Source organism: Anas acuta, chromosome 17 (assembly GCF_963932015.1).
Source record: "Anas acuta chromosome 17, bAnaAcu1.1, whole genome shotgun sequence".
NCBI classification, from domain to species: Eukaryota; Metazoa; Chordata; class Aves; order Anseriformes; family Anatidae; genus Anas; species Anas acuta.
In genome coordinates, this window is record NC_088995.1 from 11027416 (window position 1) to 11055103 (window position 27688).

Consider the following 27688-nt stretch of genomic DNA (forward strand, 5'->3'; position numbering starts at 1 on the left):
CAAGAGATGCCTTCAAAATGTTTTTATAGCTTTCTGTATACTGAGAATTGTAGAGTTCTAGTTGATATATCTTGTGTACTGTTCACCACCCCTCTTCCAGTAGTTACTAGATACTGAACATTCACGCTTTCCCATTTTTACTATGATGGTATTCTTGAGACAACAGAATCTGGCCTGTCTTTTTGGACAATAGGCAATCTTGAAATAATAAACTTGGCTCAAAAGTGGAAATAATGCTTTGACAAAAAGGCAGGCTTGTAATGTAAGAATTCTTTCATGAATTTGTAGGCAACTACAAGTGCCATATGCTAGTTTTTAAAATCACAGTAACGAGTATGATTTAAATATCTGAAACCGTCTGAAGGTATTGTCATATAAAGAATGCGTCCTGCGAAACTGTTCGGATGGTATAGAAATCCAGTGAATCTTTAAATATCTGCACCTTATTGAGGTATATTGGTACTTTCTTCATCAACTTGGAATCCAGGCTATATGAAGGCTATTTTACAAGGCTGTGGTAGTGTACGCTCTTCTCTAATTCCCCTTCTGCACCCTGCAAAGCAAGGTAACTCCTAGCATGCTTAAACATAGACAAAAATCATGGGGAGTTAGTTGTGTTAAGGTAGCCAGTTAGAGAGTTTTCAAGCACTTCTATAACTGAGAGATTACTGGGAATATGACAAATCTTACAGAAAAATCTTACAGAAAGTGCAAGTGAAACTTTTTAGGAGGATTTAATGTGTTCTTAATAAAACTGGAAACTATAATGAGATTAGTGAAGTATTGTCAGGTGCTAATTTCTGTAGCTTGTACCAATTCTTCTTGTTTCAAGTGTAAAAAGATGTAATCTAGCCAGGCTTAATAAAAGATGAAATATAGCCAGGCTTAATAACCCAGCCTTTGTTGGTATGAATGGTTTTATGTGCAGAAAAAAGGATGGATGAGTGTCTGAGGACACCTGAATGAAGAATTTAACTTAAAAATAGTTTTTGGTGCTCATCAGAAAACATCATGTACTTAACAGGTATTTAAGTCTGTTTTTAAGACTGAGTTTATTATTATAAAAACAAATTTGAAGTAATTCTTCACAAATTGTACATTATTTTGGAGACTATGCTTCTTTCTTCAGGAGTAGGATTGTATCAGTGATACAATACGTCTCATTCACAAGTTGCTGACAACCCCATCTTGCTGTACTTTAACACTGTAAATGATAATTTTCCTGTGCAATAAGGTAGCTTGTATCAAATACATTTTCTGTGATACTAAAACCTCAGAAAATTAAAATTCTTCTCAACACTAAGCAGACATGAGAATGTTGTGGATTCTTAGTGATGCAACGTGCTCAAGAAATGCTTGTATTTTACGTACAAGAGTACAAGACTGAACAAACGGTCCAATTTTGTTCTAAATGTCTTGAAACTGACTTGAATAAAAGTTGAAAGAATTAAGTGGAAAAAAATGAGGGATTAATTTGTATATATATCTTCACTCTGGAAAGAACTGTGATGAGGATATACCCAAGATGATGAGAAGGGATGAGTTCTGGAGACAGACCAGCTCTTCTCTTGCTCTGTGTAGATGGTGGGGAAGCATTTGGCTCAGAAAGTATCCCCAGCCTGGGCTGCCTTTCCTGCCTGTGAGGCAGCATCTGCAGCTCAGACCAGCTGCACCAGCAGTAGTGTGGATTTTCTGGGTTGAGAATTCATTGGGTCCAGAAGGTGGATGCTGTGTTCTATGGCTAATGAGTCGTGATGAACTCTGACATCTCCGTCTAACATTTCAAGAGTAATGCTATGCCTTTTGCTGCTTCGTGTTCCAATGTGTTCACTTGAATAACTGAATGGAAATGTTAAATGCTAGTATAAAAAAAAAAAAAAAAGTTTAGAAAACTCCATTTGATATTTTATTAATATTGAATAATTGCAACTATTTGTGTAAATACTGAGATGGGGGGATTATAAAACTGACATTATTTTGATCTCCTGTACAGATTGTCAGCAGCTTTCCAATGTGGTTATTACAAAAAAAAAAAAAAAAAAAAAAAAACCTCTCCAATCCATCTGAAATTGAAGGCTTCATAGCCTGCGTTTATGTACTTCTGTTCCCAGTATGCCTGTATATTCTGGCTGGTCATGCTTGTTTCTGACAAGCTGTATTTTCTAAGCTGTATGTGGCAGCTAGTGTCTTAATTCTTGATTAGACAAACTGATTTCAAAGCGTCTTTTAAGCTGAAATCTTGTCTATGTGTAAGCTTGCACTAGTTAATTGGTGAGGTGTTTGTAAAGGTGTGTTGTGTTTTTTTTTTAACTCTTGCCTTTATGATGGTTTCTGTAGGTTTTAAAATCCTTCCAAATTAGATTTAGCTAAAATTACTCTTGCTTTAAAATAAGAGGAATGATCCAGTCCTTTGCTAACCCTGACTAAATCTTTGACAATATATCGTTTTCAGAGTCAGGAGATAATGAAAACTAGCTGCAACAGATCAGAATTATTTTGTTTGTTGAAGAAAAATTTGAAGTAATCAGCTGTAGAGTGGATCGTACGTGTTAGTGATTTCTCAGACTGTAGTTTAAGTGAAAACAAGATGCCCTCTCAAATGAGAAGCTTGTGCAATTGCATAGTAAGGAAATCTTAAAGTTGTGAAAATGGACGTGCACAGGAGAAAAAAAAACATACTTAGAGATGGATAATAGCTAGAGTTATTAGTATCTACAGCTATAAGTATCTTAGAGATTTATACTCGTGCATTTTTCCAATAGGCAAATTTAAGTATAGAGTGTTTTTGTCCAATTCTGCCACATTGGACACTAGACACTTAAGACCTTTTCATATTTGAAAGACTTTTGAGTGTAAGTAGTTTGCTACAGTCTCATGGTAAAAAGGCAACCTATGTTAGTTCCTTAAAGCATTTCTATTAAAAATAATGCAGTGTTAATAGTGAAGCTAGAGTTTGTGGTATATAGTTATGCTTTTAACCAACATAATGACAAATGTATTAAATACAGAGACCAGTTTCTAGCACAATTCTGTGTTAAGTACATAGTACTGCAAACATTTTAATTTTGCAGGTGTCTGCCAACTTGAAGTATTTCATAAGCATTGTACTCCTAACTTTTGTTTTCAGCTTTAAGTCCAGTTTTTTATTACTGTCTATCAGTCTTCACTCTGCTAACTTATATCAGATAGTTCATTGTCATGTAGATACTAACTGTTGTATCAAGATGTGCATTTTATTCCTGAAATAAGTTAATGATGTCACAAGCTCTTGTCTGCATACTGTGCTGACTGTCCTCATTTCAAGCAGGTAAAAGTATACAGCTTTCTAATGTTGTTTTTCCATAAAAGCCATTATAGCTATGTAAGTATCCGAAAAAGATGGTTTGGGTATTAAAATGACCAGATAGCTTGTAATCTTTGGAGGGTATTTCACAAGAATATCCTACAAGGTGCAATTAATGTTACATTGTTTCACATTATTTTATAATTGTCTTAATTTATTTGCTAGTATATGCTTTATGGTTCGCTTTCTGAGTTTCAGCAGCATCATTTGGAGTAATATTCCATACTGGCAGAGGAGAATTACACTTTATAAATCGTTTTATAAATCGATGGCTTGTGAATCTTAAGCCGTTCAGATGCCTATGTTATTCTGAGTAGCTCCTTGTGGGAATCGCCTAGGAACTCGTGTGTCGGTAAAGTAATCTAAACCTCATAATAACTGTAAGTTGACATGCCCCATCACTGCAGTTGGGAAGTGCATGTTACACGAGTTCTTCTATCTCATACGTCTTAAGTGAATCCTGTTCCATGGAAAATGTTGATGTGAGATTTCTGTTCAGGCTACTGTTAATTTCTTGATAAATCTAGTACTAAATAAACTCGAACAACTAAATGAAAATGGTCATAATAAAGTTCCAGTGAGTAACGTAGTGGGCCTTGTTTGTACCCATAAAAAGCCTAGCCATTCTTGGACTTCTTGCCTGCACTATGTTGTGCCTGGTGACCCAAGTGTCCTCCGGTTTGGGCACTGTAAGTTTAAAAGAAAAACAGCATTTACTAAACACCTGATTGCTGAACTTTCAGTGACCCTGAACATTTTGCAGATCACTGGTACTGCACAGGCTGGCGAGTACATTTATTATGGTAGCAAGTCCAGTAAGAACAGGAGAATGATTTATTCTGATCATTGTTTAATGACAGCAGCTAATATGATCTGGGAGCTAAATTGCCTAGTGACCAGTAAAAGATGCCAGGGATTTTCAGTACTTGAAAGTGTGCAAAATAAAAGGATTTTTATCTGTTTAGCTGCTTCCCAGCTAGTGTTGATGTCATTATTTCATATGAAAAGTGCGTGGCAGTCAGGCTTTCCTGATGCTTCCTCTGCCATGTGTTTCCTTTTGTGTTACGAGCTTTCAGAGCGGTACCCCAGCATGTGTCTCCAACACAACTTCTGTGGATGGCCCTTTCTCCTTGAGGATAAAACCTCAGAGTAAAATCTTACAAAAAGACATGCAGTTACTAGCCAGACTCTGCCGGATTATTTTTAAATTGTTCTTTGTAACTGTATTAGTTCTTTGGGTAGTCATTAAATCTTTTTCTAACTCATGCTGCCATCCCTGTTTACCTGAGGGCTGCCAAAACCTTCTGGCACACTTATCACGTAGTGTGAATCCAGAAACTACAGCCCATGAAATAAAGCTGTTCCGGAAGAGCAGTTCTGAGACATGCCTGTTCTGCTTGAGTCAGGTCCTCCTCAGGCGTCGTTACTGCTTGAATCCTAAAGTGATCTCCTGGCTTTTGATATCCTTGCCTTTTAATACCGAGACTGAACATTGCTCGGCTGTGCTTTATTCTGTCTTGAAAGTAGGTATTTTCAAGAACTGGAACGTTAGTGGGAAGGATATCAGTGAACTGGGGGAATTGTTGGGCCCCCCAAATCCCACCAATTTGTTGCTTTCTGATAAGTAATCTGCAACGTGCAGCACACGCAGAAATCATCTCGAAACACATCTCTGCCTTATACTGCCTTGTAACATGGAGCTCTGAACCTTCTTTTGAAAATGCTGGTTCTGCATGACACACTGTTGCACAGATAAAGTATCTGGATCCAGAGGATGCCTGTGCAGACCAGGCTTGCGCTGCAATCTTTAAGATCAAGTAAGGTTTGGAGATGTGCCCTTTTTGTTGCTATGAAAGCTACAACTCTTAATCCCATACCACATGCTCACAGTTATCTTTTAGTGTCCTTCTCTGCAACAGTGTTGCATAACTGGAGGACTAAAAATAATAATAAAATCATATTTGCTTGCTGCTAAGTACCTCTCTTCATAAGGTGATTGGCTTGAAATACTGGCCCTCTGAGTGGGGCTGTTATGGTGAGGCTGTGGAGATGCACTCAGGTGCCCAAGTGGTAGGAAAGCCATGCTGTAGGGTGGAAGGAGCAGGAACACTGAGTCCTGCCTGCTTGCAAAGCTGCATTTGAGAACTAGGCTTTCTAGCGTGGTGAGAATCCCTACAGGAAAAATACAACTGAAAGTGATGAGGTGCAGAGAACAGAGTGGGAGTAGTCTTCCTTAAGTGTAGCTCCTGTGTTCACATCAAGGGACGTTGCCGTCCTTTGTGGTAACTCACTACTTTTCATAAAGGCCTTGTCCTTAGACAGAATGAAATTTTAAATAAATCACCAACCTCCAAATACGTACCTTGAAAGGTACTTGTGGAGACCCTATTGCATATCCATGCTGAAAATGCAAATCTGACAGCCACTTGAGCGGGGAGATAACTTCTTGACTAATTTTCAAGCCCTAAGAAGTGTAGAGTAAATCTCTCACTGTCCATTAGAGGATGCTAACCAAACTTTGTAAGCTGTCTGTAATACTTCATGTAACGTTTTCCAGTTTAAAATGAAATCAGTGTAAAAGTATCAGGGTTCTGTTTGCAACTATGAAATTTTTTACCAAGAATGTTGGCTGAACGGGGAGGAGGACAGGGCCTGAACTGATGGAAGTGATGGTGTCTCTGCCTAGTTTGTGCAAGTAGTGCTAGACTGCAAGGTCTTTTGGGGAAGTTCATTTAGAACTAACGTGTTATATGGGTGTGTTAGGAGTGCTCCTAAAATGCATCTTCTGGTTAAGTTTTATTCAAAAGGAATGTAGCTTTGTACTTTGAGGCCACTCAGCAACATGCATCAAACCACGGTACATGAGGGTGACTGAGAGATTTGCTTCCAAAGTACACCTCGGATCCAACTTAATATGCCGGTGGATTTGCACCTGAAGGCTTTCAGGTTAGTATGCAGAGTCTGATTCTGTGTGAAGTTGCTGACCTTTTGATTAGTTGTGAGCATTTTAAGAATCATTTATTTCAATAACCTGGCATGACAGTGAGGAGTGAAGCGTAGGAAATAACGTACCCTAGGCATTCAAAAGTAACCAAGTTGTTTTCCTTTCTTTACCTCAAAAACCTGCGTTTGGAGCTCATTTTAAGTTGCCTCTTGGCTTTAGTCCCTTTTGGATAAACCCTGGCACTTTTAAAGTTGTTCTCAGAGTGCTGAGAATACTGATTGGGAGGGGGGAAGGGGGGAAGAGAGAGCAGTTACTAGCAAAAGCAGATTTCACATAACTATATACCTTCAGGCTGGAACTTGCTGGATTTGCTTATATTTAAAGCTGATGCTCACAATTTTATTGCAAACCTTGCAAAGCGGAGAGCCTGTACTTGCTTTTTTGTTGGATTTTTCTTGTTCTGTTCCAAATACCTCGAGGACTGTAGAGCTCACCCAAGTCTCTTAAAATGGTGATTGTTACTGTCTCTCCAGAACAGGAGCCGGGTGCATACCTTGTACGGTAAGTTTACTTTTCAGCCCCAGCAGAAGCCGTGAAGGTGGCTGTCATTGTCTGATGCCGTGGGTGCTTCACAGGCCTGTTGGCAGCTGCAGAGGGAGCCTGGCTGAGGAGGAAAACAGGAGCGCTGGGGCAGGCTGCAGCTCCTGGGCTCGATGCGTGAATTTCCGAGTGGCCTCGCACCCTTCCCCCCTGCGAGGCTTTCCCGGTGCCTGCGCAGAGCTGCCTGCTGCGAGCGGAGCGGAGCAGCCGCTTTGCACAGCGCTCTCTAGAAAGCCTTCTCGCTGAACTTGGCGATCTTACCTTAAATCACCTCTCTATTTCTGCCTGCTGGCGCCCGGGGCTCGCTGCGGAGGGCAGCAGGGCGCCGCTCGGGCCGTGCCGCTCCCGCTGCCCGCAGCAGCAGCCCCGGGGCCGCCCCGCAGCCTCTGGGGGCGCCCCCGGCCCCCTCCCCCGAGCTCGCTGCCGCTCCCTCCTCCTCCACCCTCCCACAAAGAGCACGGCGGCGCTCGGCCGGCCCCTTCTCCCTCCTCCTTGCCTCTCCTTTCCTTCCCCTCCCCGAAAATCCCAGCGCTTCCCCTCGGCGCGGCGGCCGGGTGCCTCGGGAGGGGCCGAGCCGAGCCGAGCCGCCCGCAGCGCTACCTTAAGGGGCTGCTTGACATCAGCCGAGGGGCCGGGCGGCGGGGGTGGGATTTCCTGTGCTGGAGGTCAGCCGGCCCGGTTCCCCCTGCCGGTTCCCCCTCCCCGCCCGTGCCGGAGGCTGCCCGCGCCCTCCCGGCCCCCCGCTCCCGGCTCGGCTCCGCACAGTGATGTGTAAGCCACAGGATGCCCAGCAGCACCGGCAAGAGGTTTAAACCGACGAAATACATCCCCGTCTCCACAGCGGCCGCCTTGCTAGTGGGTTCGACTACTTTATTTTTTGTTTTCACGTAAGTAACGCCGCGGGGCGAAGGGGTGGGAGAGGGGGGAGGCCGGGCTCGGCTCCTCCAGGCCCGGCTCGGCCCGGCGCGGCTCTGCAGGGGCTGCCGCTCGCTGACAGCCGGAGCCACCATTTCGCGCACGGGAGCCGTCAGGCTGCGGCGGGGGGTGCCGGCTGCCGGCTGCCCTGCTGCTGAGAGGGGCCGGGAGGCCGGGGGGGAGGCAGGGAGGCCGGCAGGAGGGAGGCAGCCCCCGGCTGCGCCCCGCGGCTTTGCCCGGCGCAGCGCTTGGCAGCGGCAGCGATCCCGTCCCAGGCGCTCGGTGCTGCCCGGCTCGGGGCGTTTTTTATGTAACTGCCCCCCCGGAGCCCCAGGAGCCCACGGGCAGGTTTGGATTTGCCGCAGGGAGGGAAGGGGAAACTTTTTTCCCCACCCTTCCCCCTCCCTTCGTCTCCTCTGCTCCCGCTCCCACCTCCCTCAGATGCAAAGCGGGGCTCTGGCTTCACAGCCCCTGTCGGTGTATTAATATGTGAGCGGCGTGCTGCTGTGCCTCGCCGGGTCCTCTCCCTTTACATAAACTTGAGTTATGAAGAGCCTTAACCCCTCCTTCGCCGGGATGGCAGCGGCTTCCCTGCAAAGGCATTGCTGCTATTTCGAGGGAGCGATGCTGCAAAACCGCTCTGAGGGGAGCTTTGGCTAAGCTGCTTTTCGGGGAGGTGAAAAGATTGCTGTGCGGATGTTAAGACCGACGGGTTTGCTTATTTTGAAACCGTGTGCCGTGTTTTGCCATTGCTAATTTTTAATTGAGCTGAGTGAAGCCCCAGGAGCAGAAGGCTGTGTAACTGGGGCAGTACGTGTCCACCTCGGTACCCTTCGGAGTGTCACCGTAGGACGGCTCTCAGCGCGTCCAACTGCTCGTTACTGCTGTGGCAGTCTTAATGTAGGATTCCAGAATAAAATGCAAATGTTGTGTTGTCTAACAGATCTTTAAAATCAGAACAGCTTTTGGCACCGAGTTATGCTCTTGGCTTAATGTGACTTGACTTCTGATTGCTTGTTTTTAATGCATTTGATGGGAAGATACGGGTAAATCCTTTCAGGATATTGCACTGTTTCAGCACAAAGAGCTGGTACAAGTATAAACCCATCATTCATCGTTTGGGCATCTAATTATAGCTGGGTCCTCGCAGGCAAACAGAAGGCAGAAGTTGGCTTCTGTGCTGATCTTGGCTCACACTGGCGTGGTGTTTGGGTTGTTGTTTTGCATGGTTTCAGAATCCAAAAAAGGGGTCTCGATGCCAGCGCTTTTCTTTTCCTGCACCTTGAGAAATGGATGCATGCTGTGGTTGTTTTGGGAGCTGTATGTTTGTTTTCATGCCATACTTCGAATGTAGAGCTACAAATTGCCTCGTGATGTAAGACTTTCCTGGTAACACAGTTGTTGTTGAAACATCCTTTTGGCAGCAGGACATCAACTGAGGTGTTCGGTTTAAAATTTGTTGCTGTATGGCAGAAGTAATTAGCTTTAGTCTATTACCAAATCTTAAACTTAATTCTGCTCCCTCTGTTATCAGTGAATAATTACATGCAAAATGAAGTATTTTTAGGATCTCTCCATATTGTAGCTTGGCCTGTGCATCTTGAAGTGGTAGTAAATTTTTTGAGGACTGTCCCAGACATACGTTCTCTGTTGCTGCCAAGCCATGTGTGTAATAAAAGTAACACATAATTGAGCAACTGTTGTCAGGCAGTATCTGAAGTCCTGTCCATTCAAAAATACTCAGATAAAAAACAACAGCAAATCTGTGCAAATTTATCCTGAGCAGTTTTAGTAAAATCTGTCTTTGTTTCAGAATCAAAGCAAGTAGTATGCATGAGATTAGAGTGGCTTTTGTATTTTTTTTTCTCCTCTAGAGCTTCTCCCTTTTTTCTGTCTTTTTACACAGACAGTGTTTTGTGTCCTGAAGATCCTTCTGTCATGATATGTTATTCATGGCTGAGATAGGCCTGTATTTTCTGGGGTGCTGATCTGCACAACTCCTTTGATGTTAGGTAGGTCAGTGATAAGCAGCAGCTGAGGTTCTGGCCTAGCAGTGCTTTAAGCAGTGTTGCTAATACACTCCATGCTTGCTAGTCATAGCACAAGAACTCTACTGGGTGACAATTTACTTGAACTGTTATTAATTTCTTGTTTGTGTTGCTAAGCTCCAAGGCTGCTGTTAAGGACCTTACCTGGCTACAAACACATGAAATTTGTTAATTTTCATATTAAATTTTGTGTGTGGATCAACTCAGTGGGATATCAGGGACTTGAGCAACCTCAGCGCTCTAGAACTGAGTAATGGTGGTTAATACATGTGGAAAATAGACTAAAAACTTTTAAAAAACCACTTACCGAATAGAAGGAAAAAATCTTTTCTGAGTACTGCAAGTGTTTGAGTAACCTGGATTAAAAAAACGAGGCTCTGACCAGGCTTTCTCCCTAGACATGTTTGTGGGCTCCAGCCACGTAGTGTGAGTGTCCTCTGCTAGATGAAAAGCTCTTTGAACTTGAAGGCCAGGGATAGCTTTTTAGCAACGTAATCTTTATTTTTAGCTTTCGTACAAACAAATTCACCAAGTAGCAGCATATAAAGAGTGTTTGAAATACACAGTATGCGCTATTATTTCATGATGGTGTTGATCAGCGGTGCTCTTATACTTCAATTTGGGAAAATTCCACAATAGATGCTTCTTTTTCCTCAGCTAGCTATTCAGGATTCACTATACCTCTGTTGTATTCCTTCTGGTTTTACGAGAGGAAACAAAACTATTTAGCTATCACCATTATTGCCTGGAAAGGCAACAAAATATTTCAGTTATATTGCAGACTTAGCTCTCCATGTGTGTTCCTTTAATAATAAATACAAGCGTGTGAGTAGGTGGTCTAATTTGTCCCAGTAGGAGAGTAAAAGTGCATTAACTCTAAGCATTGCAAAGGAATGTATAAATAATGTTATATATCATAATTAGGGTAATTTACTCATATGAACAAATCAAATGGCATAATGAAGAAAGAACAATTCTGCTTAACATTACAGGAATCCAGAGTGATTCAGTTGCAGCAGATGTGAGCTTATTTCTTCCAAACCCTTTTTTTCTTCATATTTCTTACAAGATTTTTGTTAGTGATAACAACTTAACCCATTTCAGTGAAGTCTAAGCTCTTATGCCTTGGACCACTGACTGCTGTGACAGTGGTCCAAGTGTCTTCATCCAAAGAACCTGAGTCTCGTGAACTTCCTCTCTTACTTCAGGTTGCGTGACTGCAGTATTGGAGAACACAGCTTATTTGTCTGTAAGCATAATGCTATAAAGCATAACTTCACCCACTGACCTATGATGCTGGATCCAATAGTTCTCTTCTCCTGCTTAAATTGTGCCACTTACTGTTGTTTCTAGTGCTGGCAACCTCTGAATTTTAGCCTAGCAGCTGCAAAACTTGCATGTATAGATTACACAACAAGCTAAAAGCATAAGGTTTTATGGAAAAAAAAAAACAACACTGTGGCTTATTTTAGTCATGAGAAAGTAAAGCTCTTCAGTTTTTTGCCGAATACTGTAGACTAGAAATTTCTGATAATAGCTGCTTTAGGACTGTGTTTTCTGTAGCATCCATCCAGTCAGCTGAGCGTCTTTGAAGTATTGGCAGAAACACGTAATTCACAACAAAGATCCAGGTGCCACCACTACTTTGCTATAATGGTAGTAATGCTGCTGTCTATTGTTCTCTTCACTGGCATAGTAAAATGGGTAATTTTCTGGGTGAAGTGAAAGCACAACTAAGGTCAGAACTCATTCAGCCAATGCTGAACATGAGACGAACTTTGTTCTTAGAAGTCATAATGGGGTGTAATCATAGGTGTGTACCACAGACATATGCAACTGGCGCTCTAATGCAGTCTGTGACACAGGAATTTAATATCAATAACCCTCAGGAAACAACTGAGAAGTAATAACGGGGTGTAAAAGAGCAACTGAGGTTGAACTCAAGGATAGAAAGAAAATAGAGAAGTAGTCTTCAGCTGGTAGAAGGAGGATCAGGGGAAAAATGGCAGTTAGATTGTATTCAGTAGCAGGGCTTGTGGATTTACCTTAGTGAGACAAAAAAAAAATAAAATTTGGCATAATTCCTGAGTGTTTAGAAAAAAAAAATTGGGGGTTGTCTCTCCCCCTTCCGCCTTGTGTATCCTGTTACTGCATTTCATGAATTAGGAAGACTCAGTATTTCTGCAGTGACTTAATTATACTGGCTAAACCATATATTAATTCAGAAACACTTAGGATAAATGCATTTCTTAAATCATAACTGACCACCCCCACTCCGGATTATATGCTCCTGCATTGGAATAGCCCTAAAATACACATATAATAGCATTTTAAGGTTCATGGCTATTGTAACTGTTCTGGTTGGCAGTGGGAGTATGATTCTATGCGTACCTAAAATTCTTGAACTGTCTGTTAGATCTCATCCTCCAGTGACTCATTCGTGTTCATAGGTCAAAAGAGGGGAAAGCATCTTGTGTTTTTAATCTGGTCAGTCACTTAGTTGGTTCAGTCACTAACATAATTCAAGCAAATAGAAGATCATCCTTGCTTTAGTGAATTCAATTTGTATCCAAAACTCTTTGTCATACCTAAAGCCTTTTAAGGACTTCAGTGAACTTATTGCAGATACTCAGATATTCACTCCTACCAGTTCTGTGCTCTAATTTCAGTTAGAACAAATGATTAAATGTGATGTAAAGAGTATATTACAGATGCTATGAGCCTTTGACTTTATAGCAGCCTAGAGGAAATAGTATTGGATACTGATAAATAGGTGCACAAAAATGGAAATAAAGAAAAAAAAAGTAGTTTGGTTTGCTTAATCTCTAGAAGCTGCTAGACAGCATAAATTCTGCCTTGGAACGTGATCTTATGGCTTGGCCTCTGCCTAGTAACTTGCTGAAGGTGGCTTGTGGATTTGTGTTGCTCTGGTGGTTGTTGCTGGTGACTTCGGATGTCAGAAGTTCAAGGTTTGCTGTGGCGTGTCTGTGGAAACGCTGCTACTCTGCTTATCCGCTTCCCCCTTGTTCTGCCCGAATGATGTCATACCAGATGTGCCCGTAATTTTGAAGCCTTTACAACACAAAGCTCATAGTCCTTGTCTGTTCTGAGCCGTTGCAGGGATTCACTTTGTATTGTTGATGCTAATCGTGAAAAAGAATGAATTCACTCTTTTTGAACTTTCTTTTCAAACCACACTTTACTACTTGAAATGTTAGCCTATTGCTGATTAGTTATTTTTTTCATGTGCCAAACCGAGAAATTGCTGGAACCGGTAGGGAGCAGCTTCACAAAGTACACATACACAAACAGCCATGCAGGTGACAGTAGAGAGAGGTAAAAGCATGTAGTTTAAAAGTTTAATTAGGTGAATTTCAAAACTGATTTCACACTGAAACCACCACTGATTGGGGTACTGCAATTCTGAGCGAAGAAAAGCCAGATATTTAAAAGAATGCAAAACTCAGAAGAGATTGCAGCCTCCTTAGGTATTTTAGCATTTTCCATCTTAAATGCATCTTTAATGGCAGATTTTCCTTGTCTACTCTACAGCAATCCGGAAGAGGTAAGGCTTTCCAGATTGACCTGAGTCTTCTCAGTTGTCATGCCTGTCAGCTACTGAGAAATGTTTATTCTTCTTATGACAAAGAAATGTCCTTTTAAGCTCTGGCAATTTCATCTTGGTATATAATTTTTTTTCTAAATAGTATCTAGATAAACTTGTCATGCAAGATAAAGAGGCAGGGAATCTCAACAGGAAAATCCATTTAGCTGAAGTGTGAAAAGGCTCTTTTTTTAATGCTGGAAGAGAGCTCAGTTTTATTGCTTTTAGCTAGTAGAGTCTATCATCTTCACTTCCAAGGGGACCAGCAAAGTTGGCAATACAAGACACTTCTGAAAGCTATCAAAATTCATTCCTTTAGGAAAACAAAACAAAACAAACAAAAAAAACTACCATGTTTATGATCAGCAGGGAATATTCTTTCCTCGTGTAGTTTGGGGGAGGGAGGAAAGTCATCCTCATTGATGGTAGTAAATAGCTAGACATCTTCAGCTGTGGAGTGCGCAGCTATTTGCATGCAGCCATCACGGTGGCATTCGAATGCTAACTGTGTAGATCTCGTTTTGAAGTCAAAATAGCTAATGCAGTGAAAGTTATTCCTGTGCATGGGCTATCCGCAGCTGTAGTCAGCGTGTGGTTTATGCCAGTAGCAGCCTCTTTTCCATTTTTCCTAATGAGCAGAGATTAAGGATGTGGGTGTATGGAAATAGGAATGAGAGACTGCCTCAATTAGATCAGGGTGGGCCTTTCAGCCTTTGCATGTAAATATACAAACAGTTATTCAATTTTTCTTTAAGGTCGTTTTCAAGATACTCTTTTAAATGCTGTCTGTGTTTGTTTAAGTATGCCACATGTGTGTCCTTTTATAAATAGAAGCAATCTCTACAAAATTGTGCAAAAGGTATGGGAGCTCATTTGGTTTGTTAGCAATGTAAACTGAGGGATGCTATTCTTCAGAACACACACACAGAAATATATATATAAATTGAGAGAGAGACACGTTTGGTTACCTTGGACTTCTGATTTTTAAGGTCTATTACCTGGGACAGTTGCTATTTATACACTTAAGTTTTTGCATAGATAACTTATTCTGTTACTAGGTGCTTCGTAGCTGAAATCAGCTGTACAACCCCGTGGCACTGGGTTCTATGTACTTGTTTTTAAGGGACATATGAACAATGGCCGGAACAGGCTTTCTGTTCTCATTTTACCTAAGTGTATAGCTACAAGGCAACTCTTCAAGGCCTACAAAGGGAAGACACAAGTCTTGTTTAGCTTACACTGGAAGATTCTTGGAATACAGTGATAGTGGTATAAGCTGGTTGAGAGCATGAAATAGATGCATACTGGAGTGGGGAGAAGAATCTTACAAGCCGAATCGGTGTTACACTTGTGTAACCAATACAAAAGGGGAACATTGATTTACTGTCCTTTGATTTGAGCCAGTAGATACGAGACTTCTTTCTGACTAACCCAAGGGTAATGTTCAATTTGGCTGCGCCGCTAAAGAACTACTATTAGTTGATCAAATGTCAGAGGGAGCTGCGAATGAAGTTGAAAGGAAGAGGCACAGGGGCTGAAATAGTAATGCTGCAGTTTTCAGTGGAAATTCTGTATTATTATTTTTTTGCAAAGAATGTCATCAGTTGGAAAACTGTAGTCAGCGTGAATCTGTTTTGCTTTAGGAGAGGCAGTTTTGGGGATCCTTGCTTGGTGATTGCAGGAATTTGTTCAAATGAGTACACCACAACATAGTGTATACTACATAAATCTTCAGCCAGTAATCTGTATCCAGAAAGAAAATTTAATTAGTCCCTTATTGTTCTTCTGCAATTACTAATACAGTTTAGCTTTACTTGCTTCAAAGCTGTCCAAAGTGGCTAAAATTCTAAGCTCTGTACCCGTTATGTAGACATTAGCAGGTACTTGACTCTTTGTTTTTCTCAGGACGGATATTATGGAATAAACTGTACAGTAACCCATACTTAGATATCACAGTGGTTACCATGGTTCTCTGTTTGTGAAAGCGTAAGTGCAGGATTTGTAGACATCAGATGTGAAATCATTATGAAATATCTTTGCTGCTGTGTTTTGAGATCTTCCAGTAACAAGAGACAGTGGAGCCAGGTGCAGAAAAAAAAAACTCTTGAATTTTAGATCTAAATCTAAACACCAAAGCAGCTGTTTCCAGTGTACATGTACACCACTTTATTGTGTTCCTTATTACTGATGAAGTCACGTAATTTAGGAAATGCTGCCCTTTGGGCAAGTGGATCTCAAGTTTTATCAAGCAAGGTGGCGTTGAGAAGGGAATGAGAAATTCAGATTTTTATCAAGCCACATATGAGATGATGTCATTATTTTTTGAAGGGAGGAGTTCATGGAAGCTGACTAGCCAGAAAGTACCTTGAAAAATAAGGATTGTATGTGCCACTCTGAAATGACTGCTCTCCAGGAAACCTCTGCATGCGCTCAGACTAAATTAATAGCAGAATATTCTTAAATGAACAAATTAGTTTTTAAGTTGAAGCCTAACAAAGCAAACTTGAAACTGCTTAAATATATAAGGGCTTTCAGAAATAGTCAGACAAAGCCTTACTCTCCCAGGATTCTTAAAACTAAATTGGCATTTGCATTAGCTCTCTTTCATGTCTTCAGGGAAATAATCCAGTGTAATATCTATATCAACACAACTTAAGTACAGTGCTGGGAATAAGGAAAGCTTTGACATTTTTATAAACAAGTATCGTTTTAATTTAAATTCAGATCAGTCACAGAAATGCTTTGAAATTGAAGGGTTCAGCTTAAAACTTCTGAAGCTACTCTGATCCCAGTTGGCTGGAAGAGGCAGGTATTTACTTCACTCCTTGTTTTTCTCTCTTCCTTACCTTCTTCTAAGTCAGTTCCATTTTCAAAAGTTATTTAGGATTATTTTAATTGTGTTTAACCTCATGGATTTTTTTATTCTCATGAACAAGATCTCATTTTGCATGTTTAGCTTTCTCTGAAGATTGATGTTTGCCTTAGCAATAGCTCTCCAGATGTGTTATGATCTAATAATGCTGAGCACCAGTGGTTAACCCTCGTCTGCTGTCAGCAGCATGCTGAACCACCTGCTGTGTTTTACCAAATCTCATAACTCAGCATTTGATTATGTAGTGTCTTGGCTCCAAGTGTCTGGAGCTGTTAGGCATGTAGGTGGGTGCGCTCTCCCTTCCCAGGGTCTGTATCCAGCATTGGGCTCAGGAATTGCTGCCCAGAGACTTCCCTCTGGAGCCACACAGTCATCTTGGCATCTCCTCAACTTCCCAAGGCTCAACAGTGGAGTAGGGACTGCCTGTACAGTTGTCTTCAGATGGTCAAACCTGTATATAAATATAAAAGAACCTAGAGCTACATTATATATATATTTTATATATATATATATATATATATATATATATATATATATATTCTCATTTCTCTCTTTGTACTGTACACGTCTCTCTGAAGATCTTGCTGCAATCGTAATTTTACCACCTGGCTATGTGGAAGCAAATGATTTTTCTAAGGGGTCACTCCTTGAAATATATTGAGGTTTGTGGTTTGAGTTGGCAGTCTAAGTTGAAGAAAGTGAAAGATTGTGTAGCAATGCAGCTCTAAAGACAGATTTCATACAATATGCATTTTAAAATAACCTTCTACAAAGTGTCAGTCTCTGTCTACACCTTTTAACTAAACCAGTGCGCAGGTAGGCTGGCTTTGCATATATCTCATTTTGTGTAAAATGGCTAACAAGTCCTTGTGACAAAAGCAATAGAAGCTTGAACAAGCATTGCCAATATGTTTTTCAAATTACCATGTCTTGATAATTTTGTAAGAAGGGATATATAAAATGGCTGCTTTCTGATACATAGTGTGAGTCAAACAGAAGGAGATAGCCAAGCTGCAGAATCCGATGAGGTAACTTCTATTTCGTGTACGGAAGTTGTAGCATCTACAGCAGCAAAGCGGTTTAATACTTGCAACAGAAATTCCAAAGTGCAAAGGCAATGCAAGATTAAAATAACAGTACTTGCTGGGTGTGGCCATTAAACCAATATGATTTTTCTGCAATTACAGAACAAAACTTATGATCTTTGTCCATATGTAGGACTGTATCAGAAAATTAACTGCAAGGATTACTTCAGCTCTTCTCAGCAGAGATTTGCTGAGAACATTGCCTCATCTTACGTGACAAATCCATTCTGAAAGCTAAATTTTGAAGTGAATGCCTACCTACACAAGAAATGCTCTCAGGAAGCTCGGGGAGAATGGAGGTGGACAGGAAGACACCATTTCGTTTGTAGTAGTGAAAGGGTTGGTTCCTTGAAATGGGATGGTTCCAGTCATGTTGTGCTTTTCAGTAAATGAAATTTGACAGATTGCTTGCAATGATAATGAGGTACAAGGTCTTGCACGTGTTAGTGAATTTCACCTTGCTGCTGCTGCTAAGCATCATTTCCAACAGGTTGGGAAACTTCTACTTTGCTTCCCTAATGCTTGAGCTCAAGAAGGCTAGACAAAACAGCACTGTAGTCCTTTATTTCACATCTGGGCCCTTTCTGATAGTGAGTTTTGGGTATGGTCAGATGCCTTGATGGGACCCTTCTTGATTTATGTAGGACTGTGGGACATGGCCACTTGGGATTTTCCTGTGTGGAGTTTGTTATCCTGGGCAGCAGCTTGGCAGCACCTGGCAGCAATGGGCAGCTGCTGGTGGGTCCAGCTAGGCGTGTACCTGTGATAGGTTTTTCTGACTGCATTGATTCTCCAGCCATCAGACCAGGTCAGCAGCTACTAGTCATGACTGTGAAATGCTTTGCTGTCACAGGTCAGTTTCCAGTGGACAGGTGTCTAAACCAGCGCTCTTCCTGATGCTTTTTAATTTCTGGTAATGTTAGAGCTACTGTGAATGCATTGCTAAACAAGAAATGTTATTGTGCAGGCAGAAGGCAAGGTGATAAAACATATAGACCTGGGAAAATGTTCAGGGTTGTATATGGATGTATATGTATTTAAATAAGTGATCTGGTGGTTAGGACTACTCTTGGAACCACCTAGTTCCTGGGCTCCGGTCTTAATCCTGCAAACAGCTGTCTGTACTCTCCCTAGCAAATCACTTAATCCTTCATCTGCATTAAGTGCAAGATTTTATCTGGCTGTACTGTGAGTTAGCTGGGGCAAAACTGTGTCCCACTCCCTGTGTTGAAGTCTTAGTCCCTTCTGGTTTCCAGCAGCATAACTTGTGAGTTAGGTTGGCAGTGCTATCAGAGAAACTGAGGCTGAGAAGCACTGTACAATTGGAGCATTGGTGCTTAGGAAGTTTTACACTTATGTGCCAACTCCAGACGAACGTCCTTTGAGCCCAGGACTCAATGGAGGTCTTTATTTCAGAAAAGGCTTCTGAAGAGAAGGTTTATTCTCCATTTAATGTCATTTTGGGCCATCGTAAAATGCAAGTGAATGTCATGCAGCAAGACTTGTTTTCTTTAACGCTGAAATCTGCATGAACATATGAATATGAAGATACATGGACTAAAGCTTCATTGGCTCTCTTTAAAAGTTTGATGTTACATTGTAGTATTTAAACTTTCATTTGTATGTGGTTCCACAAAGACTAATTACTTTTGCCAAGTAATATTTCTTCCACTGTATTACAAAGGCTAGTAGGATAGAGCTAAACATGGTATCTGTGGTTGAAGAACTGAAAAATTAATGATCTCTTTTCTAGCTGCTGTTTGATTTATAATTCATATCTGATAAAATGAGAAATGCACTTCTGAGCTAGCTATCTTCTCTCCATTTACTATCTAGGTGTTGTTTTGTTGTGTTTGTTTGTTTGTTTGTTTTTTAAATTCTTCCTTCAGCGGATGTTAGGGGTGTGTGAATTTTGGGCCCTAGAGTGCTGCTGAACGAGGAGGTTGCCTGACCCACGTTTTCTTTGCTTGTCATTTCCTTTAGACTCATTATCCTTTGTAGTATCTAGCCCTAAGGCTTGTGTTTACTCCAAACTGTGTAGCTGCTGTAGCACACTGCTGCCACGACCCTTGACTTTTATTACTATTACAAGAGTAGAAAAAAAAGGATTCAGGGTTACAAGATGTAATTCAAAATCTCATCCCATCTGTTGTGCTGGAGTGGTTTATATGGGTTGATGCAACAACTTTCCCATATTGAAACTGTACATGCTATCAGTGGGTTACAGCCTTTATTGTGACCTTTGGAATCCTCTCCAAAGAGACTGACCAATGCTTCTATCTTTTTCTCCACTAAGTTCTCTATTCTTATTCTATGAATTCATTTGATCCATACAAGTAAGCAGAATTTGGTCTGGTCAATAGGGAGAGAGATGTCTAGCAATTTGCCAAATAATTGTCCTCTGAATGCAAGAGAGACCTGTTTAGTGCTGTGATGGACTGGATCTTGCTTTTTTTTGATTAATATGCTTTATGCTTTTGTTTGCTTCTTTCAGAGTAGCCTTTATTTGTTTATGTTGCTTCAACTGCTTTGGAAAGGAGGAAAAGATATTTTGAGTGTAATAACCTGCTTCGTCTAAAACAGAAAGTGTTGCCAGTTTACTTCTTGCTTCCTCTCTAAATACTTTTCTATTGGGCTGCTTCTGCCACGTGTATAATGTGTCTCCAAAACAGCAAGTTGTTCATGCATGATGGGTGGATTCCTGCATGTCTGACGAGGAATGGATTCTCTTGGGCATGCAAGTCCTGCCAACACTTCAGTTGGAAAACTTAAGGTTTTAATGTACATTCTGTCTTTTAGTCCCAGTTTGGCCTCTTCTGTTGGAAGACATTTCTCTGGAACAAGTTACGATGTACCAGGCTTTTTACAATATAATAATAATAATTAAAAAAGCATTTATAGTTATATGGAGATGGTTTACTAGAGAGTCTGCATCTGACTTACATTTCTTTCTTTAGATCCCTTCTCACTGTTTCTTACCATGCATGTTTAAAAACTTGATGAAACCGTGTAAGAACTACACAGATGGGATGAAGCTGCCAATTGATAAGGAATGTTCTGATTGCACATGGCAGTAACATTAAGGGGATGTTTTTTCTGCGAGAATATAAAAACACTTGACTGTCACTTCCCTGATTTTACCTGTGGAGGGAAGGTATATCAAGGGTGGCCTAGAGTAATTCTGCTGATTTTTAGTCTGTGCTGTAGTAACCTTATCTGGGTCTATGTTCAGAAAGCAGAAACCTGTCAAAAGTTAGTAGATATGTACTGAATTTCCAAATTATTCTTAATACTCTGCACATGGATTATCTTTCTTGTTGTGCTTATTTAACTATATAATGGAAATAACTTCTTAAATATCAGTAAATGAACACAGGACTACAGATTGCCACTGTATTTGACACAGTTACATCATGGTCCTATATTTGAAATCTAAAATTCTTTATTTCAAAATAAAGAAAATAGCAAGAAAAAAATTAGGAATCCCTAAGGGGAAAATACTGCATGTCAAGTTCTCTTCTGTCGTGGCCTACTTTATTTGCTAAATATAAAAACCATTAAAACTATTTGTGTACCACAGCTATGGCTAGTCTAGAGTTCCTTGTCATCCTTCTGCAATTATCCAAAAAGCTTGCTTACATGTGGATACTAGAGGGTTTTTGGTGCATTACATTGTAAATGAGTATCTGGAAATAAACTGCCAATCTCCATTTCTGGATGAGCCTTAAAGACAGATTCAGGCACAATAAAACAGACTTGTTTAGTGACAGTTCTGCGTCACTCCACATGCCATGTATGATCACCCTATCAAGAACTGCATCCTGCTGTGATGACAGTTTGCTGGAAACTCTCCACAGATTCATTGGAAATTGGCTGAGCCCCAGCTCTACAAATTAGTGGTCAGAAGAGACTGTTTGTAGGGTACAAGTCTGTCCAATTTGTAGTGTTGACTTGATTCTTTTTTTAATTAACGCTTTAAAAAGTGTGTCAGCGGAGTGCCAAACAAGACAAGAAATGATCAGCTAAAACATTTTATTGCAGCAGATGATGCTGTTCTATATTATCACAGGAACATGGCACTTAAATACAGCAATATTTTTTGTCACTTTTGTTCATTTTATGGTCAACAACACTTTAAAATACTGTAAATAGTCTTCAAAACAAATTCCAACTTTTGCTTTTTTTTTTCCTTCTAAAATCAATCTCATTTTTTCCTGAATTCTTTTAAAATCTAGTATCTTAATGAATTTTAAGCCAACAAGTGGAATTGTTAACCCTCCCTCCCCCTTAACTGCTTTTATCTCTAAGACTGCTTTCTGTGCAGCATCTCAAACTTAAGCAGGTGATTGGCAACAGCTATGTAAGGAAATACAATAGTCTGTAGTCCTTTATAGATCCTGTGAGTACAGTCAGGATTAATGAAATCTGACTGGCTGACTTTTGGTGAAATCATCTTTATCCTCTGTTTTTAAGCATCAAGCTTTTTAACTGCTGCTTCCTCGGTGCTTTGTGTGAAACCTATTACTACTCCATCCAGCCCTCAAATATTGCTCTGCAAGGGAAGTGAATGTCAAGATGAAAGCTTTGAAAGATCAGAGCTGGCGATGACAGCAGTTTCAGCTGCCTTTGCTTACACTGAACATGGTAATGTTTCCTATAGAGTTACCAGATTATGGCCTCAGATTTCGGATATGTTCTTTGCAAGTAGATTGTGCCAGGTGCTGGGGCTGTGAGTACAAGGCAAGCTTTCAGTGTCAGGACCTGGTACTCCGTAGAGCAGGTTGGGTGGATTCCTATCCGAGCCATGCTCTCGCTCCCCCTCCTCAACTGAAGAGGGGCAGGAAATAAAATTAAAAGCTTGTGGGCTGAGCTAAAGACAAGGGAGATCAATTACCAACACAGGCAAAGTAGATTTTATTTTGGGAAAACTAATTTATTGCCAATTAAAATAGATTTGTATGGTGAGAAGCAAAGACAAAAACACCTTTCTCCTTAATTATCTTTTTTTTTTTTTTTCATTCTCAATCCCTTTGTTCCCAACCCGTCTACCTCCTCCTGCCCATTTGAGTGGCACAAGGGAAAGGGGAATAAGGGGCTGCAGTCAGACCGTAACAGTTCCTCTCTGTCCCTTCTTCTTCCTCACACCTTCCCCGGCTCCTCCAGGGGCTCTCCCCGTGCTACAGCTCCTGTCAGGAAAGCTGGCTCCTGTGCGAGCTTCTCTCCACAGCTTGCAGTTTCTTCAGGAAATACCCACTTGCTCTGGCATGGGGTCTCCCATGGGCCGCAGCGTGGATATCTGCTGCAGCAGGCTGTGAGGAAATGCCTGCTCCACCATGGTCCTTTCCATGGCTGCAGGAGAATCTCTGCTCTGGTGCCTGCAGCACCTCCTTCCCCGTCCTTCTTTCACCTTAGTGCTTGCAAGGCTGTTGCTCACACTTTTTACCTCACGTCTTACTACTCTGCACTGTTTTACCCTTTTTTCCAATGTGTTTTCTCTGGGTTACCACCAGCGTGGCTGAGGGGCTCGGCTGTGCCCTGTGGTAGGGTGGCTGGAAGCGGCTGGTTCTGGTGCAGGGCCACCCCGGCCTCACCTCGCTGAGGTGCCTGCAGCCCCTCACCACCAATGCCTCTCCACATAAACCCAGGCCTCCACAAAATACTTCCTACATAGATGTTCTAACAGACAGAATATGGTTAAGACCTTAATGGAGAAGAGCATTAGGTATGTGAAGTTAATGGTAGGTAATACAGTTCTGTGTTCATGTGGACCTTTAGATGTAGGAGGAGAGCCGGTGACAGAGCTGTGGTAATGACAAGAACAAAAAAAGCCCTTTTGACCTTCATCACCCCCAGCTGTACCACCAAGGTCAGTAATACATGTTAATTCTTTCTGCAAATTAACTTCCTGTTTTTTTAGTAGCTCTTAACCAAACACTCTCTTCAGGGTAATTGTCTAATGTAAGTGTGTGGTGATGGCTCACAGATTTATGAAATTCCTCAGAATTTCCACTGTGATTCTATGAGTCATGTAAATGTGACTTCTTCAGATGTGACTCAAGTATCTTCCATTTTTATGGATTCCTGAGTAGCTGCTTTGTCACGGTCTGGGGGTTGTCAGGGTCCAAGCTGGGTGTTTCATTCAAGCACAAGTCACAACTGTGGGTCTGTTCTCGTGCATCTGAAAGCTGTGGTGAAAACAAGCTCACTGGCGGTGTGGCTGCTGCTGCACCAGCTGTAAGCAGCCCTTCCATGAGGGCTGGCTGCAGGCATTACTTTTTAACCTCTAATATCAACTGCATTTATTCTGACTTACTGTTTAAAAGCCCCATTGCTCTTGCCAACTTCATGGAAGACTTGCTCTTTTATTTTCAATTGCCTGTTGAATGCTGGGTATTGGTACAAGGCTGAGGTCCTCTGAACAAACTTTCCAGAGAATCTCTCTGCCCTCTCTGTGATTAAGGGCAGTGTTTACAATAGAGGGCTGCATCCAGTATATTCCATGACAACTAACTCATTTTCTGTGGGTGCATTTAGGGAGCTTTGGTAGCCCTAACCTACTGCTGGGGTGGAGAGTATGCAGGAATGGACAAGGAGGAGGAGTAATCTTTTAATGTCAGTAAAACTGACTAGCTCAAAAGCTCTATGAAAAATTGAGTTTCCAGAGCAGAAATACTAAAGCTTCAGCCTAGTTCATAGTTTTATTTTTCTTCCTACCCTGAAGCACTCCATCATAATTGCCTTTGCTCATACTACACCTGTCAAGAGATGACACTGTTATGTGCTAAACTCTGTAGGTGTGACAGCAATGCGTTTCGCCCTGCCAGAATGGAGGTGGCATGTGTCCATTTTCTAGTACTTGGCCAGGTCTGCCAGCTTTTTTCCTCCTACTGTAGAGATAATGCCAAACCATAGTATTTTAACTGTTTCCCCTTTGGCTAATGTTTCTGGTGACATGATTATAAATGATTTCTGTGTTCCTGGTACAGATATGTGAGCATGTTGTCTTTGCTTTTTTTTTTTTTTTTTTTTTTTTTTTTTTTTTTTTCCTGGATGCCAAGAGATCTGGTGGGACTGTTCAGAGCCATTTGATCTTGATCTGAGTGCCCTGGGCAGTGGTAGGCAAACTTGGCTCTAAAACCTATGGTCTACATGTAGGCATGGACTGAATGATTATTCTAAAACAGCTTATCCTTGCTTCTGGTGAACTCACTGTGATAGCAAGAAAGACCAAGCATTAGACAGAAAGGAGTTTTGAGGCTTGTTCTGAACATCTCTTTAATGGTAATTATTCAGCTGTTTTTCAGTGGAGAAGGTAAGGTATGCAGAGGTAAGTAGATAGTTCTATTATTCCCAAGCCCCTTAAGGTTTACCTTCACTCACTGGTATGTTTTTAAACATGCCTAGTGCACGTAGCCAGATGCATCCTGCAAACATGAATTCCTCCTGGAAGTACCTGCTTCTTCACAAATACTGTAAACTTGGGAGAGTCTGCTGTGGCGTTCCGGATTTTTCACTGAACGCCTTTTTTTTGTTGTTTGTTTTGTTTTTTTAGCTTGGTTTCTAAAGAAATGAGGCTTTATGTTGTTGGTTCTGTCCATTTCTTCCATTTTGAACTTGGAATCCATTACCCATTTCTATCAAGTTCAGTAAAGGCACTGAAATCTTTAAGGTGATAAAAGAAATTTGGTGCCTTAGCTCAGGAAAAAAACTATTAATTATTGTCCTATTGAGGGAGTGGCTTTCATGTGAAATCAGCAGTTGCATCTGGACAGATCTCCAAGTTTGGCATCCTGGTCAGAAAACTGTTCAGCTGGGTGTTTTTTCCTTTGTTTGCCTGATAGGGGGACATGAAGGGAAACTGGAAGGTGACTTTCTTCAGGGGTAATGTTGTGAAGGAGGATGCAGAGGTTTCAGTATATGTACATACAGAGGCAATACACAAAGGAAGAAGTCATAAAAAGCATGAGCAGTGATTGCAGTGGGGGTTGGGGCAGTGTTACACAAGGACGCAGGATGCCTATCCAGGAGAGACATTTGTTCATCTGCCCCTGAAATATGTTGTTTCATCTTAATATAGATAAGTTACAGATCGCCTGCTTGTATAATTAGAAGAAACACATTGGCTGCAAACCCAGTTGAGTGTCCTTCCTGGGTCCCTTTAAAAATACAGGAGAACTGTTTTTAATGCTTCTGTTTATTTTGGTACAGTATCCAGACTGCTGGAAATATGTTTATAGCACAGTCTAATGAGCTGAGGCTCCTCTCTAAGATTCCACTGCCTCATAGCTGGATAGAAAAAGCTGATGCTGTCTAAATATGTATTTATGTCAGACACTGGCTTGTGCTAACAGTTAATGCCATGAGGAGCTGCCTATTTAATACCACCTAAGCTAAGAGCTTGAGCAGCAATTGTTCCTAAGCATATGATACAGAATGATCCTAGATACTGCAGTATTTATTCATTTACTTCTGCAGCAGTCAGATTTATCAACACCCGGTCTGTGTTGTGAACATCGCTAGTTATATTAGGTCATCTGTAGTTAAGCTTGATGACTTCATGAGAACCATTTTACTTTTGCAGTCTACCGGTGAATTACTAATTCCAGGTCAACTTTGAAATCTGGTTAGATGGTTTTAGATGCAAGAAACCCAGGTATATGAAAATAGTGTTATTTCCATTGGAGTGGAGTTACAGCTCTGCATGGAGCAAATTTAAGTGAGGTGAGAGTGAGCTGCTCGTCAGCATCCTGACAGGTTTTCTTGCCACTTTAAATGTGGTGAGTTTAATCTCTTATTCTTCCCACTTCTTCTCCAAGAGGAAGTGCATTTTGCCTGGTGCATGATTACTTACTTCAGTGGAAGACAGGCTTGGAAATGTCATTTTTGGATAGAAATATTTTCTATATCAGGGAGAATAATATTCAAGCCTAAAATAAAATAGAGGTTTGTTTTGAAACCCAAAAACTATGCTGAGCAGATTATAGAGCAACATTGCAGTAGTTTGGTTCAAACTTGCTGCTCGAATCACAGTTTGTTTCCCAAATGGTTTAAAAAGCCAGTCTGTGGCATTTGCTCTCCCTGCCCTTTTGAACATCCCCTTGCTCCAGTTATTCTTGTGTTGCAAGGGGTCAGAGATCACTCTCCTTCTCTCCAGGCTTCAGACCATTGGACTTGTCAGCTCTTTCTTCCAGAAATTGGATTATAATGAAAAGTTGGCATTCTCTTCCCTTGCACTCCCAAATCTGAAAAACCACTGCAGAAATCTTATTGTAATTGGTAGTTTGCTGTTAGTGCAGTTTGTGTAGGCAGAGCATGGAGAAGTTTGCTTCAGTGCACATTGGAAGGACTGAATGGCAATGTTTTACAGTGTGCCTCTAAAAATCTTGTGTTCACTTTTAAATCTCATGCAGACAAAAAGCTAATATTAGTAATCAACTCCTAAAGCTCACTGGAGAAGAGAATTGATTTGGGGTATAGAATAACTTTTCCATCAGTGTTTTGGCCAGATCTGCTTAATGTGAGTAGTAGCTAAATCCTTCCCAATTTAAACAGAATATAGGCATTTTAAATGATTTACAGGTTTTTGAAAACACTATTATCAGTACCATGACAGTGTTCTGAGGAAGTACTTCTTTGAATTACAACTGGAACTAATATCTGCTGGAGTAGTAGCTCTTTGAATAGATAGGAGAGTGGCTGCCAGGAATATATTGAATATCTGAAGCCCAAATTGGATATATTTAGTATAGTTGGCTCATTGAAAAACTTGTTAACAAAGCATAAAAATCCTGCTGGAGCAAATTCATCTTTTGCTTTCGAAGAATGTTTCAGTTCTTTGTTAACACGGTGAAGATGAAGTGGTTTTATTCTGGGGGGATGTGTCCTTGCTTGTGCGTGCACTGAATGCCTTTAACAGAACCACCATCTGGCTGGGGCTGTTCGTCACCTAAGTTGTTTTTGCTGGCCTGTAGTGGAAACCTGCACGGAAGGGAGGTGGAGCTAGAGAAGGTGGATTTGAATGCTTTGGTCACTGTTCTTGGTCTTTATTTTGCGTTGGCAATTTGAGAAAGGGGCTCAGGGGCTGGCAGGGGGATTTGGCTTCCCAGGAATGATGCCAGAGAGACCTTTCTTTGAAGCCCTTCGTCAGCAAGAGAGGGAGCCTATCCTGTTGCATTCTGTTTTGTTTCTGGGGGGAATATGATCCAGAGTGACTAGAGACAGGTGGAGTGTGTCAGAGGTCCAAAAGAAGATGGTAATCAATATTCAGTTCCTAATGC

At 41.2% G+C, this 27688-nt stretch overlaps 1 protein-coding gene across 3 annotated transcripts in view; it reads left to right on the forward strand.

Annotated features, from left to right (window-relative positions):
- Positions 1-7336: 7336 nt before the first annotated feature.
- ZDHHC8 (zinc finger DHHC-type palmitoyltransferase 8) overlaps positions 7337-27688 on the forward strand; it is a 113011-nt gene continuing 92659 nt past the window's right edge. The window contains exon 1 of one of the 3 annotated variants that reach the window (XM_068653718.1): positions 7337-7774. In XM_068653718.1, coding sequence (XP_068509819.1) covers positions 7671-7774 — 104 coding nt within the window. In that variant the 5' untranslated portion in view covers positions 7337-7670. The remainder of the gene's footprint in view (positions 7775-27688) is intronic. The other 2 variants (XM_068653716.1, XM_068653717.1) reach the window with 2 other exon arrangements.